The following is a 20,998-nucleotide window of genomic DNA, read 5'->3' as shown; positions in this document are numbered from 1 at the left end:
GGAAATGCCGAATTTTCTCTCCTATGTATAGTGCTCACAGAATAATAATAATTACCTGAACTTTAAAGTTATCCTGTTTTATGACGGGGTGACTTCAATATTAGGCTACTTCCTAGACTGGTTGATAGATAGATACAGCATAGGCCTGACGTTATTAATATTCTTATTAAAACAGAATTAGACATATTCTGTTAATATATAGGTCAGACTTGCTCATTTAAATACAAAGCCCAAGCCTGTATTGATATAAAGCATTTAAGTCTAAATTAAAAAAACGTTACTCAAGTAAAAAAAAAATGTATTGCATTACTGAAGCATTGTAATAAAGCTTTAAATTAAAGTTGCAAAAGATAATTCTTGACCATGGTTAGGGCCTCACTTTCACCATGCACTCTCAAATGCCACTTTAGCTAAATAATATCAAAGGAATAAACACCTCACCATATTGAACTGCAGAAGTTATAAGGACTGCCTTTCTGCTACAGAAGCGCTCCAACACCTAATTTTCTACAGAGCTGCAGTGATGATTTTTAATTGAACAAGCTACTCCAATATGCAACTGTAAATCTCATTTATCAAACTCACTACCACAAAATCTTTGCTCCACAAAGTTGACCGGTGAGGAGATTGATTGTTTCCTTTTGTTTTTTCCATATGTTTTGATCTGTAAGCCTGAACACAAACTGCTTCCTGCAGGCGTGGTCTGACCTGACCTGAATTGACCAAGTATACCGGACAAGGTGGACGTGTAATAGAAGAATAATGTCTGAACATTTCAATACTGGTGTTGGAATGTCATTTATGTGATTGTTACTGTAATTTATAGAAATCACAATAAGTTTTGAAGCCTAGTGGGCCAATATGCGACTTACACAGGAGCACATACACCAAGAGTGGACTTTTCAGTAGGAAACATCTTGTGTCTCCTGTTAAACAATTTGCATATTCATTGATTGTGGGGTTTTCATTGTGGGAGAAGGAATATATGTGTGGTTTTAAGAATTTTAACAAGGTAATTTAACTTTTTTGGGGGGAAAACTATATCTGACAGAAATGATTACTTCAAGTTAAGTAAAGGTTTCCACCTTTTGGCGGCTGTTTTGTCAGTGTCCCCCCTGTAATTTAGCTATAAAGCATAGTTAAATGTGATATAGCCTAGTTTAGTGCTAGTATGTTGAGGGAATAGTGTGTAAAGTAAAACCCAATCCAAATAATGGTGTCACTGTTTTTCTCTAAGTTAAAGAAAACATAATACTGTCATAATATAGAGGCAACATGATACTGCTTAAAAACACAATGCTTTAAAGAAGATGTAAAAGTTCTTATTTCAACCACAGCATAAATATGTTGCAGCCAAACTTTGAAAACCCCAGAAGGCCCTAGGTTTGTGTTTACCTTTCAGAAGAAAACAGCTCTTTAAATTAGTCAGAGTCAAATGTGGAAATTCACTACTTGAAGCAAAACACTGGAGCTGAGGGAAATGGAGTGGACATTGTGCCTAATAAACAATTTTTCGGCAAAACTTGCCCTACCAAGTAAAGACGCATTTGAGCCACTTCCTTGTTGTTGGTTTTGTGGAACAAGCAGTACTCCCATACAGCGGGGTCCCGCACTGGGTCGGTGGCGTCACCTGGAAGTAGTCACCCTGGGCGGGCCAGGATGACCGGAACAACAAGATGGCGGAGAATGAGGAGTTTCGGGTAGGCGAAAAGAATAACACTGTTTGTGACTAAGTTCTCTCGACATTGCAACATGCAACGACAACTTGTAACGAATATACCGGTCGACGTGTGACGGTCCGACCTGGTGGGCTAAGAGGATAGGGCACTGCTAGGCAGGAACGTGCACTTTGAGATCAGAAGATGAGATCGTTTGCGTTTCAGTAGTTAGCCTTGATGCTAGCGGTCAGCTAGCCAGTCGCTAATAGGTCCCTTGTTAGCTCGCTGCAACTAGCAGAGTTTAAGCATATTTTTGTTGTAACTGCGTCTAGGTACTCTGTCGTTGTCTAAGTACGCAGCATTGGTGTTTACGGCTGTTAAGTAACCTTTAAATAATATTAATGATTGCTGTAAGATAGCGATGACATGCAACTATTATCAGGAGGATGCATCCAGTTAGCCAAAAGTTAATGCTAGGGTGCTTTAGTAACGTTAACGTTATCTTTTGTAACTACCACGGTATTATCCAATTACACAGATATATTTAAAAGTCGATTTTTAAACAACTTGCTGTTTATATTGTATTGTTATGCTTCAACAGTACTTACAAATGTCGAACTCTTGTCAAACACGAAGCTGAGTGAATCTTTTCTGCTCTGTAAGCTAGATAACGTGTTGCTTGGTAATCAAACATTAGTAAAGCTTATTAAGGGAGCTAGGAGCCACTAGTGGGTGACCAGAAACTTCAGTGTTTTGGCTATGAAGTCTGTACAACGTTACTTGTCTCAGTGTTTGTGGCAACCTCTAACCCAGCATCTCATTTGCATACAGTACCTATCTTGTGGCAGTTTCAGGCAATAGAAGAGAGGCGCCCACGATCACAAACGTGTTGTGTTGTTGTTGTGTACTGCAGGAATGACAACTGCTTTGAATGCTGGGAGCTAAAGTCCCTCCCCTTCCTTAGCTGCTCTCTGCCCTCCGGCTTGGCTTTAGCTGATAGTGTGGACAGAAAACCCTGGGAACATGGTCCAGTTTTTCTCAAAAGGCAGATAGAAGAATCCCACAATGGGGGAAAAAAGACAATTAGAAATCACACTGTGTTGCAAAAGGCAGATGACCGTCCACCTAGAGCAGTGGTTCCCGACCTTTTTCTTAAGGGACCCCTATTTGACCATTGTATATACATTGGCAACCCCTGCCCACATAAAAAGGGGAAAATGTTGCCCACTTCTTTTGAAATATCTTAATACCTGCAGGAAGTTTGTTTAAAACTATCAATTTGTATAGAATAGATATCTGAATAGACTATTTCCTTTAGCTATTGCAATGTATCAGACAGTTTTCCCTTATATTTTTCTGAACACAGTCCAATGTCCGTATTGATTTTCTTTTAATTTCACTGTCATACATACACTTTAATAGTCCAAGCAGCCTGGCTTTATAATAAATAGATAAAGATATAAACTTCTAAAATAACCCTTAAATTTAGTTGTCTTCTTCACAGAAAGCAATTAAATGCATTTATGTTATATTTTATATGTATGAAAATTCTTACACCATTCAAATCAAGAGGACTTCACGACTCCCTGTGGAGCTTTAGTGACGCCTGATGGGGGTCGGGACCCCGAGGTTGGGAACCACTGACCTAGAGTCCAGTTCTGTTCAAGATTTCTGCCTGTTAAAAGAATCTGATTCTGATTGTGTCATGAGATAACTTTTGTTGTGAGTTGGTGCTATATAAATAAAATTGAATTGAATTGGAAAAACACAAGGGGTTGTGTTGGTGCGAGTGTGTGATTTCTGTGCCTTTGGCTAAGAGATGGTTCCAGGATCAGGTTAGCGTAGCTTAGCACAAAGACGGGGCTAGAAACAGCCTCCTTAAACATAGAAAAAAAAGATGCAATCCAGAAGCCCCAAGCTCTTGTTTATATGTTATATCTGGTTATTACTGTACTTCATGACTAATCCTGGAAAATGTCACTGTTTTCGTTTCTGTTTTCTACCGTGTTCAAAATGCATAAAATGACGCTTAGTGTCCGGGGCTGAACCAACACATTCTTTTTTTCTTTGCTCATAAACATGAGCATGCGGGACAGAACGTGAAAACAAGTTATACAGTGTGGCACCAGCAGAGATATAACTTTAAGCAGCCTTAGCCCAGGTTGAATCCAAGTTCTGGTCATAGTATGGGATAGAGCTGCAATGATTACTCGATGGATCGATTATTCTATTGAAAGAAAATTAGTTGTCAAGTATTTTGATAATCGAAAAATTGTTTCCGTCATTTTTCAAGCAAAAATGTGAAATGTTTGCTGGTTCCAGCTTTTTAAATGTGAGGATTTGCTGCTTTTCTTTGTCGTTTAGGACAGTAAATGAAGAGTCTGGGTTTTGGACTGTCGGTTGGACAAAAGAAGCAATCTGAAGGCGTCACTTTGGGCTCTGGGAAATTGTGATGAGCATTTTTCACAACTGTATAACATTTTAAAGATTCATAGATTAATCGTGACGATAATCAGTAGTTGCAGCCCTAGTATGGAATCCATAGTTTAAAACATAAGCTTGATGGCTTAAGCTGTAACCTCTGTCCTGTCAAAGTCATGTATTTTTTGCATTGCTTAACAGCATACAGCGTTTAATGCCTGTTTCCTCAGGCCTGTTTCCAGAGTCCGAAAAGACTAACACATCAAACACATTAAGGACACACTGCCTGTCTAACAACTTTACGCTATTGCATAGTAATTCCTCATAATCTGTTATTAAAGAAGTAACCCGAAAGCAAAAACTCAGCAGTGGGTGTTAATTTCAGGCCTCGCTAATTTGAGTAACTGTTGTTTGTTTGTTTGTTTTCACTTGCCAATAACAACTTTTCACCATCATGTGCTTTGTCATGTTTTCCATGTTTTTATTTAATAATTTTTGACATCGTCCTCAATATTTTAGGTGCTTTAAGGTCACATCTATTGAGGAATTGCCAGCGAAAAGGATATGCGCATTTCTTCTGTGGGGTTTCCTTTGAAACAGGTGTCAAAGCTTAAGACGTCTCTTTGCAAATGAGGTAGTGTATGCGAGTCAAAAGGTTGTCTTGTATGCTTAAGGATATTCTGAGAAGTTGAATTACTTGATCGTTGTCTGAGTGTTAGAATGAGAGTTCTGCAGAAACTTTGGCTGTTGTAAAGCTTGTGGGTTTTGTTCAGGGCTGCGCAGTTAGGCTTCGAATTATAACCAAAACTATTTTGCTCAGTCATTTTATGTAGGTGACAAAAATTGACTTACTTGTCCTGAGAATGTCACACTTCTGCAATTCTACAACAAACAACGTTTCTAAACCTATAGAGCCTGGAAGGTGTAATAGAAAATATATATATAATAGTATGACAGAAGAAAATATCGAAGCATAAGGAGCAAAACAAAAAAATGATTGAACAAATTTCCTGGAGATACAGGGTTTCCGCAGGCCACACATACAATGTAATCAAGTCTTTTACTTGTATTATGCATTGTTGTTTGGCCTTGATGTTTGCAGTGGCTTCTTGTCAGATCTCCATTAGCATGAGTCAGTGATAGTGCTCAGCTGTTCATCACAATCAAGGAGCTGAGCGTTACTCCAGGATCATTGACACCTCTGACCTTGATTTGGCCACCATGAAGACACTGCTGCCCTCTGCTGAGAGACGGGTAGCTGTAGTTAACACTGACTTCTCTGTTGGCAGGAGTCAGCCCTGTAACACGGACTTCAGTCTGTTGATTGGTGAAACAGCCGCGCGGCACGACACCAAAACCAGCATGAATCTCCAGCAGCCAGCCCCTCTCATCCCCCCCGTCCATCCCGATGTGCAGATGAAGCCCCTGCCCTTCTATGACGTGCTGGACGTCCTAATCAAGCCTTCAAGTCTAGGTCTGTGGTGTTTTCTTTCTCTTCTGGTTTAAAGGATAACACTATAACTGGGTTTTGCCATCATGACTTCCTTCATAAAGTTGTGTTTTAAACATTCTTATTTGAGATGATAATCTTTTGTTTATTGCTTGTGTAGTTTCCCACAGCGTTGTCAGATTTTGTTTTTTAAATACTGCTGCAAATACGATATCTGAGGTTTAGTATGATAGCAAAACAGCTTTTTTTCATTTACCAATAAAAATCAAACCTCTCAAATGTGTTTAATGTTGTTGATACAACCAGTCAAGAAATGGCTGATCAAAGGATAATGCCACGTTCGTGTCATATAGGAGTTGAAAATGCGACTGGGAAGCATTTTTTGAAAGCTCCGATATATCTGACTAGGCACTTGGTAAAGCCTTGTTTACTTAGTGTGTTAGAGTGCACAGACGTGTTTACGGCGGTATCCATTGCAGTGTTCTCCGAAATGCCAGGGGGGTGTATGAAAGAACCAGTGTTACTGGATGATTGTCATAAACAAACATGGCTGCATTCTGCACTAGAGCTTGTTGTTGCTGAGGAAAAATGTATCTGTTTTTATCTATTAAATGTGGTGAATTTAGTTGTCTTCTTCACAGAAAGCAATTAAATGCATGTATGTTTTATTTTATATGTATGAAAATTCTTACACCATTCAAATCAAGAGGGCTTCACGACTCCCTGTGGAGCATTAGCGATGCCTGATGGGAATCATTTGGCTGTCCCTGTGGTCTCTCATGGAAGGGTCGTAGAGGCCAGGTCAGCCAGTCTAGCTTCGAATGCGTCCATGTTAAAATCACAGACTGTATATAAAGATGGACGACGCGTCTCCACTTCCTCCCACTGTACAAAAATGAAGCCAAAATATCCCGGATACGGCCGCTGCCATCTTGCGCTGATGAGTCTGCGCAATGGTCGGCGAGTGAGGCCAGGTCCCGCCCTACCCAATCGCGAGTTCATCACTGCTGTCAATCATGACATCTCATCCCCTTTTTATGACATCAAATAGCTAATTAAAACCAAACTTATCAGAAAAATGTCCCATGTCCCATCTGCTGACATGGAGGGGGCTTATTACCTAGCCAGCCACCAGGGGTAGAAAAATTCAGAGGCGCGTGACTCGTTGCGACAGCTTGTGGAGCATTCACGCTTGATGCTAGTTATGTGATGACATGTCATTTCAGAGCGCAGACCCTCGCACGAGGGACACTACGTCAAACATCGACCCTGTTTAACACGGAAGTGCCTGAAAACGAACAAATATGGACGCCTCACATAAGCCAAAGACATGTCATTCAATGCAATTAAACCCAAATTGAATGGAAATGGAGTTATATTGTCAATGCAGAGTGTTTTGAACATCACACGACCAACTCCGTAATCATACACCACCTTGTTAACATGGTCATTTTTCCCCATTTCTACCATCTGTCCCACATGACTGAATGTGGCATTAGTAAACAAGACTAAACATCTGACCAAGCATTCAGTAGCAGCTTTCAGTAGTTGACAATTTGTTATACTTGGTACCACATACATAGTTCTTTTGCTATTGTAGTTCCATTCCAACTTATTCCGATTTACAATCTGAAAATATACATCATAATATGTGTGCTTTGAGCCGCAGTACTGTAGCTCTCTGAAGAGCACCACTTTGGAACTAACAGTCATCATTTGTGCTTTCAGGGGCGAGTACAGCACAGAGGTACCACCAAGAAAAATATTTTATCTTTGCCTTGACACCACAGCAAGTTCGAGAAGTATGCATATCCAGGTAGGACTGTTTGTTAACGGCTCAGTCATTCCACAGTTACTGAGGAAAAACCACCCCATGTCTGTAAATGATGAATAAAATATTATTTAGTTTAACCTTGTTTGTTTACAGGGACTTTCTACCAGGTGGCAGAAGGGACTATATGGTTCAAATTCAACTGAGGTGAGAATGTTTGTGAGTTTTCTGACCAGTCAATAATAGATTTGGAGATACTTACCAAGTCGGAATCTGAAAAAAAAAATTGAACCAAGAAACCCATCGTAATTTCTTTGTGCAAGCAAAATGGTTCAAAGCAAAACTCTCAAAATCATATTAAATAACTTGATTCATGTTTTCTTGACCTCTTGCCATCACAGGTTTTGCTTGTCAGAGACGAGTTGCCCTCAAGAGGATAATTATCCAAACAGTCTTTGTATAAAGGTCAATGGGAAACTTTTTCCTTTGCCAGTAAGTGCTCGTTTTGCTCTGGAACAGTTCCGCTAAAAAGCCTGTCCGACTTGAGTAATTCTACCGGAAAGACGCTTACGACATATTTTCTTCCTGTAGGGTTATGCACCACCACCAAAAAATGGCGTGGAACAGAAGAGACCAGGAAGACCTCTTAACATTACCTCCCTTGTCCGACTCTCCTCTGCGGTCCCCAATCAGATTTCAGTGACATGGGCACCCGAAATTGGAAAAGTGAGAACATAAACCTCATTGGAACTGTTTTCAGCTTTTCTCCCCTCTTCTGTTTCCTGTGCTTGAGTCGGTGGGGACAGTAATGGTGACTTCTCTGTTAAGGTTTTTTTGATCTTATTGTTTTTCAGACCTATTCTATGTCCGTCTACCTGGTGAGGCAGCTGACATCACCACTGCTACTGCAGAGGCTGAGGATGAAGGGCATCAGAAACCCAGACCACTCCAGAGCGCTAAGTAACTATACAGTAAACCACTATGGCCCTGTGCACACTTTATATTAAAATGCGTCTTGAGTGACCACCAGTGGATCGGGTCTTACTTCCCCCGCTCTATATGCAAATAAACACGTATTTTCCGTTTGCAAAGACCAAATGCGTTGTTGGTTTTATGCTGAATTTTATGAATGTACTGTTTACCTTTGCTAGCTGTGTAAACAGCAACACTCCCCCTGGTACTCCGAGCTCCCAGTCTGGGCAGAGGGCCGCTAGCTGCATGGCTAACTCAGCTAACAGCAGCTCCTATTTTGCTTGTTGTTGTGGCTTTTTCTTGTTGTTTTCGCACTTTAGTGAGTAGTGAGTACGTACTTCCACTTACGCAGAGGACGTCACTTGAGTAGGCAGTCCTTCAATGTGGCCCAGGACGCGTTCACGTACTCACTGTTAAAAGAATGTGTCCATATGTGGTTCCGAATGTGGTCTGAGCGATCGAATCTTAATGCATCCTCAATGCGTCTTGGGTGCATTCACACCTGGTATCAAACTATGTGTCCACCAAAGCTTTTTTCCCTGAGGCCAGTGTATTTTTTGGAATTGTTTCCAATGGAAGCGGCACGTTTTTGCTTTGGGTGAAACGCTGCGCTCGTCACTGTCACTTTTTACCCAGCCATCCAATCACAGTGGAGGAGGGGCGGGACAAATACCACAAAGACCAACTGAGATGTTTCCTCGCCCACAAAGTCACATCAAATCAGACCGACTGCCGGGTCAGTCCTCTTCCCCCTACATGCTTCAGCCTTCCCTTCATCCAGAGCAAGGGCCAGACCAAGTACTCTACCTTGTGCGGAAATTTTTACGTTCAGTATTTGTTGATATGTTCCGTATCATAGCCACCAAAATGCCAGGAGGACAACCAGGACGCATTTTAATGCCAGGGGTGAACAGGGCCTGTGACCCACACTTCAGTGTTGCCCACTAGAAGTTGTACAGCAGAAATTTTACCTTGAGGTAGTCACACTTGACTAGAGGTCTTCACAAATCCAAATCTACTTGTAACCTTTTTACTTAAGAACGTGGAAATGCACGGCACGGCTCTCTGTGATCAGCAACTGGGATCAGAGAGAGCATGGTTATGAGTTATAAGGAGTTATCAGCTATCTGCTACCATTGGTGAGTAAAGCTGCACTACCTGAAATTGACCGGTCCATTTAATAAAATAAAAAAAAAGCAGACCTGATACCACCTGGACCCAAGACTCTAATAGACTCTCTAAAGACTCTAATGGGGCTTAAACAGATTTGAATCAGGGATTCTTTGGATCCATGGGTTGGGGTCATAGAACTGGAAAACCTAAGGTTTCTTTTTATATTTGGTTTTGGTGTATTTTATACCTTTTTTTTTTTTTTTTGAATTAATCTTTTCTTTTCCTCTGTACTCCTCCCTTGCCCTCTGTGTTCCAGTTAAAGAGAAGCTGACGGCAGATCCAGACAGTGAGATTGCGACAACAAGCCTCCGAGTCTCACTTATGTGCCCGGTAAATGAAGCGTCTGTGCAGAATGTTTATGTAGAATTATTATTATTATTATTATTATTATTATTAATAATAATTAGATAGTAGAGAAATGGAAAATCCCCCTCAAAAACTGGAGCAGTGTATGTGTTGTATCTGTGGATCAGATCAGGGATAGGGTTAGGGTTGCAGCATGCATTACTTTTGGCTCCTTTGAAACTTGGGGGTTTTCACTGGGAGATGCCAACTGGTATATTGGTAGTGTGCCACTTTTAAACCCCTTTCACACATGCAGTCTGTCCCTGAAATGTTCAGGGATATTTCCTGCATGGGGTCATGTGTGAATGTCAATGCTTTCACAGGTGACTTAACAAGCAGTAGAAGTTATTTTAATGTGCAAACAAGCTCCTTTTTTCAAGAAAATTCACATCAACTCATGCGGTAAATTTGTGTGTCAGCGCTGAGATTCTCCTGACGTCACTGATGTTGCGACGTTGAATCAGAAACAGAGGAGAAAATTAGCTCTATGATACTAGTTCACATTTATACAGATAATAAGAAAAGTAAGTTCTAGACTACCTGCTAAGTTCTGAAAATATGTGTCTGTTACTTGAATCCAGCTATTGGTTGTACTACTTTACTATGAACCAAGTTCCATGCAGAAAACAAGCATAGTAAAAGTTGTTTGCTTGTCGTCTTGTGGACAGACCTGACAAAGAATGAATCCAGACTTTTTTTTTTTACAAATCGGCATCATGATGCAGTTATTTCGGCATCCTTTTGATCCGTTTATTGCAATTAAATCAGAGCAAAATCTGTTAATTTTGGGTTCATAATGCTGTAGGAAGTCCGCAGCTGAGACGGAAGGTTCAGGAACTACGTCCTATAGCTCCTCAGTCTCATGATTTGTCTCGACTCCATATACACTAGTTACTTTAAATAAACAAGTGACATCATGTTCTTTGCTAGAACTTAGCGCTGATGGTCAAACTTTGTCCAAGACGCGGCAGCGACTGTTGCCTCATTAAGTAGTTATATATAATGTTACAGCATTAGCTACAGGTTTTACACAATACTTGCTGGTGGACAGTGGCATATCTACTGGTGATGTGCTGTTTTCATGTGAGCGTTTACTATCTGAAGACTTTCTGGAATGCTGGAACTTCGAACTTTGTGCTTGTGCGAGGAACTGACCATTTTCATTCATTCATTAGTTTTGACTGACCTGCGCGTGTTTCGTCCCCCAGCTGGGTAAGATGCGACTGACAGTGCCGTGCCGGGCGGTGACCTGCTCTCACCTGCAGTGTTTCGACGCTGCCCTGTACCTGCAGATGAATGAGAAGAAACCCACGTGGATCTGTCCTGTGTGCGACAAGAAGGCTGCATATGAGAGTCTCATCATTGATGGGTTAGTTAAACTAATTAACTGAGGCAGTTGTATGTTCAGAATTTTGGTAGATTGCCTTGTTCTAGAATAATCCATGGTCCCTGTGCTTCGTCCTAACATTTAAGTATACCTAGAGTTTCTCACTGTCTTGAGTCCCGAGAATAAGTTGACGGCAGCCCAAAATAAAATTTGACTTTGGTCGGGTTTGTGTGCTTTGTTCAAGCCGGTGTCTGTGCTCCGCCAAATATTGTTTCGGGTAAAAGAAGCATCACACTGTAACACCACCCTTCTTCTCTCTAGCTGATCACTTAACATCAATGTCAGGAGTCGGGTTCTTCCAGTTAAACTTTCCTTAATATCAGATTGATAATTTAATCTTATCCGCTTTATATATTTTTGAATTGGGGGCTTTCAGTATTTGGATCAAGCAGCACGTGATCAAAATTGCATTTAATCAACGTTTAGGTAAATATGAGTATCAGAACGGACTCTGTATTGATACACAACTTTGACGGACTCAGATCGGGATTGGGACATCCCTGATTTTAACATAAGGATAAATAAGTTTGAAATCATTTCAGTGTAAATCAGTTTGGAGATTCCTCGCGCTCATGCATATTTAAATCCACATGAGAAGTCTTTTAATGACAATCGTCATTTACTTTATATTGGTGTTTTTAAGTGTTGTATTCTTTGTTCAGTTTATTCTTGGAGATCCTGAATGACTGCTCAGATGTGGATGAAATCAAGTTCCAGGAGGATGGAACCTGGTGTCCCATGAGACCAAAGAAAGAGGCCGTCAAGGTCCCCTCTCAGTCAATTCCAAAAATTGAGAGTAAGTACTACTATTGTTTGTGTATCAAAGCCTGATGTATCGTATTCTCTGTGCCATATAGCTATATCTAGTGTATATATATATATCTCAAAAGGGTAAAAGTGGAATAGATGTGACTATAAATTAAGAATGTGTAGTTCACTTTGCAAAGATTTAATTAAAGAACAAAAAAAGGTGGTAAATATAAAACTGAGGCATGATCTTTGATCTGTGTGAAAGGTTTTGAATTTTTTTTTGTTTCAGTCCTGTTTTGTTTTTGTATAACTTAAATATAGTAGTGAAAGCATTTCCTTAGAATACGGTATGTAAAAAGGGTAGGTTTAGACCCCTTTTCCGTTAGTAAATATGACGTTATTTTGTGGGCAGAGCTTAGGTGGAGGCAGAATAATTCCCTGAGCAAAGTTAGCTAACGCCAGGTAGCAAGGTTTGTTGGCATATTTTGTAACAATAGCTGAAAAAAAAAAATACAAGTTTCTTGAATATGTACGGTCACTCACTCGGTTAGAGTTAACATTAACCAACCAACCCGTACACGCTCACTCAGGATGGACGATCTGACAGGATTACCTCGGGTGGAATGGCCAGACATTTAGCGTTAAACCTACCTAATAGAGAAACCATGTGTGTATAGTAAAAAGAAACTGATCATACAACTAGCTAACAAAGTTAGCTAATGCGCTAAAAGAGTTAGCGTAATGAGAGAAATCACCTATTCCTCAGAGTTCCCCCATTTCTAATGAGGTGGCCATGACAAACCTTTAGACACATAACGGTATCCATACCTAGATAGACAGATAATACTTTATTTAACTTTGCGTGATATGAAGTGTGGGCTACAAACACGGGCATTTTTGACGATTGCCTCAGTCCAATCCTTTCGTCTTATCGCGTTTAACCATAGTTGTCTTCGATTTTTCTGACTGGCGGTGGCAGCTCGTATGTGATAACATTTCAGTTTGGAGCCATTACTCCTTCGATTCTGGCACGCAACAACACACCTACACCTTTTCGGTCAAACTTTTCGTTTGTTTTGTTTATTTATTGATTTAATTATTGATTTTATTCATTTTTTGGTCTTTCTTTTCCTTTCAGTTTCCCTGTAATTCAATGTCTTATTGTTATTTAGTTATTTGTGTGTGTATTCATTTTGGAAAATTGTTAACAGGGGCCGAAATAAATTATGACTACTATTACACACACACTCTGGGTGGTGCACACTTCTGCAATGGTTTGGGGGTTCGAACCCTGGCTCCCCCCGTCGTGTTAAAGTGTCCTTGAGCAAGACACTGAACCCTAAGTTGCTCCCGATGGAGGCCAGCACCTTGCATGGCAGCTCGGTCGCCATCGGTGTGGGAATGTGTGAGTGAATGGGTGAATGAGACTTAGCTGCAAAGCGCTTCGGGAACCGTGAAGGTTGAAAAGTGCTATATAAGTGAGATCATTTTACCATTTATACCACTGATCTACAGGTAGCTGTAATATGCCAAAATGTTCTGCAATGTGCCAGCAAAGGCAAAGAAGAAGAAGACTGCTAGCAAGTCACTTGTTGACAATAAGACATATCTATAATAACACCAGCCATAACCTTTTAACCTTTGTCTTTTAGCCTCAGCTCCTTTGCGCCAGTCTTCAGTGGTCCCCCATTCTACTGAGCCCAGCTCCACCAAGAAGGCTGATGTGATTGATCTGACTCTGGAAAGCTCCTCTTCTGACGACGACGAAGAGGACACAGACCCTCCACTGAAGAAACGCTGCGTTTACATTTCCAAGAATGAGGAGATGCATGCGAAGGGGTGAGCCAAGCCTCTCTGTGTTGTTTTCCAGAACCATATTAAATATAATTTAAAACAAAACAAAACAAAAAACACAATCAATTTTTAATCTCATCTTTATGTATTGGCCACTGTTTTCTACATTATCCATTATTTTCTATTACTGTTGCCAACCAGTGACATATTTGACAACACTGGACGCCAGACTTTTATTCAGTGTTATGTTTGCTGTTTTCTGGAAGGATGTGATCTGGAGGACACAGTTATAAAAGAAGCAGCAAAAAGTATGTTATCAGAGTTGTTGCTGATTTTCTCTCAGAGTGTTGACCTACCAGCCCACTGTGCGCGTGCCAAACGTCCAGTCCCTGGACCCGTCGTATCTGACCGCCACGCTTGCTGACTATGCAGTCCCCTTCCACCCATCCACGCTGGCCACCATCCCCACAGACATGCAGAGTGAGTCAGCTGGATAGGATGACTGTAAGCATTGTCACTACCACTATGTGGTACTGTTAATAACCAGTGTTTTCTATCTCTTTACCTGTAGGTCTGGATTTGTTTTCCTTAATTCAAGCAGATCCTCAGGTATGTTTGTTACAGTTTTCTACTGTTAAAAGCAGCACTATGCATGATTTCTAGATCATCTCATCAGTCTAAACCACAGACTGTATATAAAGATGGCTGACGCGTCTCCACTTCCTCCCACTGTAAAAAAATGAAGCCAAAAATATCCGGATACAGCCGCTGCCATCTTGTGCTGGTGACGTCATTCGGAGCCAGAGTCTGCGCAGTGGTGATCGGCGAGTGGAGCCGGGGGGCGCAAGGTCCCACCCATACACCCGCCGACCCAATCGCGAGCACGCCACAGTCAATCTCAGCTGTCAATTATGACGTTTCACCCCGTTTATATAGCATTGAATAACTAATTAAAACCAAACTTATCAGAAAAACAAACACTTGAACAAACATCAGCGTGATAAGAACTACCTAAAATGACAGAAACCATCTTTGGGAAAAATGTATTTGTTAGTTTTGGTTTCCCATTCGCTAACATGGAGGGGGTGGGGTTTATGACCTGCTTTCTAGTCAATGTGGATACTGAATACAACAAGGACGGCAAATGGAAATTATGAATAAACATAACTTTTGTTAAAGGAAACTCCACAAGGCACGTTCAAGCTCATTGTACATTGGTCCTCTCCTTGGTGTCTTACGTATATATAAAGCGTCACAGAGCAGCCCGGTTTCCCAGCTGACTGCGTACCTTCAAATGGCAAAGGTCAAGTTCTAACTGCTTGCAACACTGTTGGCCTAAACTACAAAAATGAAAGCTAGGTTGTTGACAAAAACTGAATTTCTCTTTAAACCACAAGTAGGCTAAAACCTCCATTTATGCAGGATGTGGGTAAAACAAACACAAATAGTCAAAAATGTTAGTGGCGGTTCAGTGTGGTGAGTCATGTGTGGATCCTGACTGCTTACACACACAGGTACATATGAAGTGGGACTGCTGTATTTCTACCCGAGTTGAGATTTTATCAAATACAAATTATTTTTAATTCCCTTGTGGCATTTGTGTAGGTTTAGTTTCATAATATTGCATCTGACAAAATGTATGGATAACAAAAACTCAAAAGATTTTGTAGAGATCTGTAATCACCTTTTGTTGGCCTCCAACTGTTTTGAGTGTCAGCCTAACAAATGTACACAGCCGTCTGACTTTTGCACTTTATTTTTCACAAGCTATTTAATCCATATCCACCAACTATTACTACGAACTACTACTTCCTGTTTGTACTTTGCCTTTCATCCAGAGCTGATTGAAAATGAAGAAACATTTGACGTGAATAGTTGCAAGATTTTTAATGAAATTGGATAGGATAGGTTCTGACTTTTCCGTGGACTTGATGGTAATGATGGTTATCCTAATCGACTTGTTTTTTCCCCGCTCAGCATTACCGGCCACAGATGTTCCTCGACAACCTGACGAGCAGCATGCAAAGTGCAGCTGCAGCCAGCACCAGCTCAGCCCTGGTCTCCTCCTCCAGCAGTCACTATGACACCAGTGCCCATGCTGCCAGCTCCATTCACGAGACCCGGGTCATCACAGGAGGAGGAGGAGGAGGAGGAGGAGGAGGGGGCGGGGGTGGAGGAGGGACTGACAGTGGCATATCAGATATCATTTCACTAGACTGAGCCACATCTCACTGGACCCTTTCAGGCCTTTTTTTCTGTGGCCTTTTTTAGTCCGGACTATATGTACAGGAAGTTTTACACAGAAGCACCCAAATTGGTATACATGAGCACTTTGATGGCCTGAACATTTTCACCATATTAAAAACTGTATCCAGGCATGTTTCTTTTTGCCCTTGGGGTTTTCATCCTATCTGCTATGGTAGAATGATAAATGGTTTGATGGCCAAGGACAACATTGTGTTTCAGTGGATTGTCATTTCTATTGAAGTTCTCTTGACTTAAATATTCATATTTCTGTCATACACTTAATCACATTAAAATAAACAAAAAGGCAGTGAATTAGCCTTGATTTAGTCCAGTAACCCCCGGTGTTTTAGCCTCGGTTTAGTCCAATATATCCCTGGTGTTTTAGCCTTGGTTTAGTCCAACGTTCCCTGGTGTTTTAGCCTTGGTTTAGTCCAATAATCCCTGGTCTTTTAGCCTTGGTTTAGTCCAATATATCCCTGGTGTTTTAGCCTTGGTTTAGTCTAACATTCCCTGGTGTTTTAGCCTCGGTTTAGTCCAATAATCCCTGGTCTTTTTGCCTTGGTTTAGTCTAACATTCCCTGGTGTTTAGCCTTGGTTTCGTCCAACATACCCCCAGTGTTTTAGCATTGGTGTAGTCCAACATATCTCCAGTGTTTTCCCAGCTTTCATTAGTAGTTTTGTTGTATTTCATCAAACAGTATCATTATGACCTGAACAGCTAGTCTTTTGGCCATTCATATATAGGTGAAGCACCCTCAGCTCTGCAGAGGTTTTCCTGGCAGAAAGATAAAAGTCAAGTAATACTTTTTTCCCCAGTTGCCCCAGTGTTGGAAATATTTAGAACATTGAAATCTTCATTTATACCAAGTTGTTTGCTTGCACATACATGTAAATCTGACTTCAGCCTGTTCTGGCCTGGTTGACCTGAACTGTGTGCCTCATTGTAATGGAACCAAGTAAGGATGAATGGAAGAAGAGCTTGGACTCAGTGCTCTCAGCTGGACGTCGTTTCACACAACATCCACACAAGCGAATGGAAGGTTGGAAGTAGGAAGCCCCCTATGTGAAAAAGACTTGTGGACTGATAAATATATTGCTGACTGTGAAGGTGTCTGACCTCCTCGCACATGGTAGACGGTGGGCTCTTTCTGTCTGTTTTTACTGTATCTGTGCTGGCTTTCTAAAGCCCCGTTTTGCCTTTCATTCACCCTAATGGAAACATGGAAGGCACGTCAGTAATTCAAATGTTTTCATTGGTTCTAACAGCTGTCAGTCAGTACTTTGATGAGGGTTGTTACAGGGCAGCTTTCATGTCGTATTAACGTAAAATGATCCATTGTAATTTAGTCAGAGCAATAATAATTTAACTAGTGTTAGGTTAAATAAAGTTGTAAATGTAGTTCAGTAAAGGATTCAAACTGGTCTGCACCACTCTGCTTCCCAAAATCCAATCCCTTTCATTTTGTGTATGGTCAGTTTATTGGCTTATATTAATTGCAAACATGGTTTTGTTTTTGTTAGAGAAATACAATTCAATAGTTCAAAATGTAGGCAAATATGCTTATTTGCTTTCTTTCAGAGAGTGAGATGAGAGGATGGAATATTAACCTCGCGTCCATGTGTTAGGATATAGAGCTGGAGTCAGGATGTGTTAAGCCTAGCTTAACTTAAAGACTGGAAGCAGGGTGAAACAGCTAGCCTGGCTATGTCTAATGTTCCAAAAATACACCTGAAGCTCAGGCTAGCTGTTTCCCCCCTCGCTTCCAGTCTTTATGCTAAGCTAGGCTCACCGCGTCCTGTTTTCATTTGGGGGGGGGGTTTCGCCTTTATTGCTGAAGCACGTATTACCTACGACAAGAAATACACTCCTCATTGGAAAAGGAAGCACAGGGACTGGATTAAAGCAACATTATGTAAGAATGTGTATTTTATGGGACTCGGTGCCCCCTACAGGTTTCGTAGTGCAGTTCACCCTCGTGGACAGCTGTACATGTGCGTTTGTTGACAAGCTTGAAGGATCTGGATTTGGTGGGCTGACTTGGCTCATGATCAAAAACTAGCGACACAACTAACTTTGCTAACACAGGCAAACATCAAGCAAGTCTAATTAAGACAAAGCAAGACAGCTACTTACTAGTCCAACAGCAGGAAGGCTTTTATTTCGCAAAGCTCTCGCCAACGACTAAAAGCCAGTACCAGATTTACTCTTGTCCGGCCTCGTGCTCTGTCACGCCCTCATTTTCTCTTCTTAGCTTCCTCCGTCAACTTCCTCTTCAGTCTCTTTGCCTCTGCCGTGACGTCCATACTGAGAATACAGAAGAACACCCATGTGTGATGAAATATCGTAAAGCGTAGCAAGATTGTACCCGCTCAACCAAGTTACATAGTGCAGGGAAGAGCCGTTCGGGGCATGGAGTAATTACATAATGTTGCTTTGACATGAGATTGATGTTCATCTTCTCATCTCACTCTTGGAAAGAAAGTGTATTTCCCGATGTATGTCGAACTGTTCCTGTTTTTAAACCTTCTCACGAACGTGTGCATCAGCTTTGACTGGCAGACGGTCCAATGGATTTTGAGATAATGTGAATGAAAGAGTTTTATTTGCCTCTATGTTAATGTAAAATGTCCAACAAGTTCATGCAGCAAAAAAAAAAGTCTTATCACCTTCCCTTCAGTTAACATTTTAAAAGTCCAATCTGTAATTCTTCTGAACTCTGACCTTTTCTACTATTTTTTTTTGGATTTTGTTGTACGTTGACGATGCTGGGCGCTGGCTTGGGGATGGATGGACGCGAACATTTGCTCAGTATTGACACCTACGCTTAAACCCACTTTCTCACAGTTGACAGCGAGCTGAAACAAGGATAAACTGGGCAGCTACTGTATCTACTATCTGGATTGCTTATGATCCGGATCAGCTACTTATCCTGATTGCTTTGCTTGCTGTGTATGTGGACTCCATCAGCCATCAGGAGCTCAATCTCAGGGATCTATTCTCCACTTTTTCTGGGCTTGATGGACTGAGTGAATTAAAATACTGACAACACTTGTCGTTGTTCAAACATGCTAATGAATGTTGGCAGTGTCGAGTTTACATGTTAAGGGTCAGTTCACCCAATTACAAAAAAAATAACACTTGGCTCTAGTGGTGTCTAGTTATGGGGATGGTTTTGGTTTATGTGAACAGGTTTTGAGATATCTGTCTCTGAGATTCAAGTCTCCATGGAATTTAGTTCTTATTGTTCTTGTGTTCTTATAACAAATAACAGCTAATGTGCTGTTACAAATTACATTTATAAGACAAAAACCAAATTCCAGAATTAGTATCCCTCTTACTCTGGATAATTCACAGACTGGAGGACAATCTTGATTCGGACTGCTATGAAAACTTCCTTTCCATTCGCCTTTGTTGATTTGGGGTGGAGGCATAAACCTTCAGAGATGAAAAAAAAATATGATGGAAAAAACAAACAAACCTGAATAAATAAAACCAAAGCTATGTGCATGGACGTATAAAACTGGAGGTAGGGGAGAAAATATGTTTTTTTTTTTGTCATTTTCGTGAACCTACCCTTAAGTATAGCGTAAAAGCGTGCAAGATCAACAATACTGTCAAATTCATTTCCCACCTTTACAGCCCCGCTTTACTCACACAGAAAACAACACATTAGTGGGGAGTGTTTTTTCATAGAGGTCACTGTTTTGTGAAATTACTGATTAGACTTTTAACACTGTCTCTAATCACCTGCAGGCAGATGTTGGTGATGTTGATCCATGGGATTCCATGTCATGTTTTTTTTTTTTTTTTTTGTACTCTTCATACTTGATGGATTTATAATCCAGATCCCCTGGACGTCTCTCTTTTTCACACCATGTTAACAGAAAAGTACTAATTTTTGTTTGCTTCAAAACCCACAAGGTTTATTACACAACGGTTTATTACAAAAATGGTCTTTGTTTTCCTGTATCTGTACACTTGCAGCGTTTTGAATTGTGGTACCATGTGTGGGTGTTTTTTTTTATTATTATTATTAAAAGTTTTCTTTTTTTTATTCACTTAAAATGTGTCGAAAATAGTCAAAACATTTGATTAATTCCCGGGAAATGTTGGCGTGCCAATGTGACCCGGTTGTTGTCTTCAGGGGGACCAGTGGATTGAATGTGCTGCGATCGAACGGCTTCAGTGTTGGCCCGTATTCAAACAAACTTGTAAACTCAGAATTACACAGAAGAGCCAATTTAGGAGTAAAAAAAATGTTCTTCACTAAAAGTGGAAAAATAAGACCAACTTTCAGTAAAGCATTGGAAGAACATTTAAGAACAGGTCTCAGGTGATCTAGCCAATCAGACACAAGGATTTAATCGTGAAATCTTTTATACTTCAACAAATCAAATTATAACAACAATTCAGTGTATTTGTGATATATGAATATATACATAGGGATAAAATAACAGAAAACTGTCTGAAGTGGAAACAAAAAGAAAAAACCTGACTGGAGAAGGAAAGATGAGGAAAGGCTGCATCAGAAAAGGAGAATGGAGAGAATTTAGTGGCAAGTGCAGATGTACGAAGATGCATGGGAAGTAATTACACCCAGGAAGAATAATATGGCAGATGACATATTGTTAATTGCGTACTCTTCTGCTCTAATGTAGAGTCATTCCAAAACATTTTTCACAAGGTTGTTTGTTAATATTTGTTTCTGGACAGCAGCCGTCTAAGACCCCCCCCCCCCCTAAAAGAGGTTGAGAGAAATATAACATGAATAGTGTTTATCCTCAAGTTGATAAGTTGGAGTAAAGGAACTCACTGCAGTTTAATAAATACAAACCATGGCCAATGGTGTCAGACCACGAGACTTAATGAAAATTTCAGGGTTCAAATCTCAAGTCCGTTGAGACCTGATCTCTGGAGGTATTTACACTACAAGCAGAGATCTTTTTGTTTTGTTTTGTTTCAAAATGTTGCTACAGTGCCACCAACAAGTCTTCTTTTGGGGGGGGCTGAGCTTCACATTTTCAATCAT

The 20,998-nt window shown here is 40.6% G+C and overlaps 1 protein-coding gene across 1 annotated transcript; it reads left to right on the top strand.

The window, feature by feature from the left end:
- Window positions 1-1,686: 1,686 nt before the first annotated feature.
- Window positions 1,687-17,351, top strand: pias2 (protein inhibitor of activated STAT, 2). The gene is made up of 14 exons (XM_070904135.1): window positions 1,687-1,700; window positions 5,369-5,553; window positions 7,258-7,345; window positions 7,457-7,507; window positions 7,702-7,792; window positions 7,892-8,026; window positions 8,155-8,260; window positions 9,702-9,775; window positions 10,999-11,159; window positions 11,840-11,973; window positions 13,586-13,766; window positions 14,065-14,201; window positions 14,293-14,330; window positions 15,699-17,351. Exons 1-14 carry the CDS (start codon window positions 1,687-1,689, stop codon window positions 15,939-15,941), a joined length of 1,638 nt encoding a protein of 545 aa, XP_070760236.1. The 3' UTR covers window positions 15,942-17,351.
- The last annotated feature ends 3,647 nt before the right edge of the window (window positions 17,352-20,998 follow it).

Source organism: Enoplosus armatus, chromosome 4 (genome assembly GCF_043641665.1).
Source record: "Enoplosus armatus isolate fEnoArm2 chromosome 4, fEnoArm2.hap1, whole genome shotgun sequence".
NCBI lineage: Eukaryota > Metazoa > Chordata > Actinopteri > Centrarchiformes > Enoplosidae > Enoplosus > Enoplosus armatus.
This window is presented reverse-complemented; position numbering and strand designations above follow the sequence as displayed.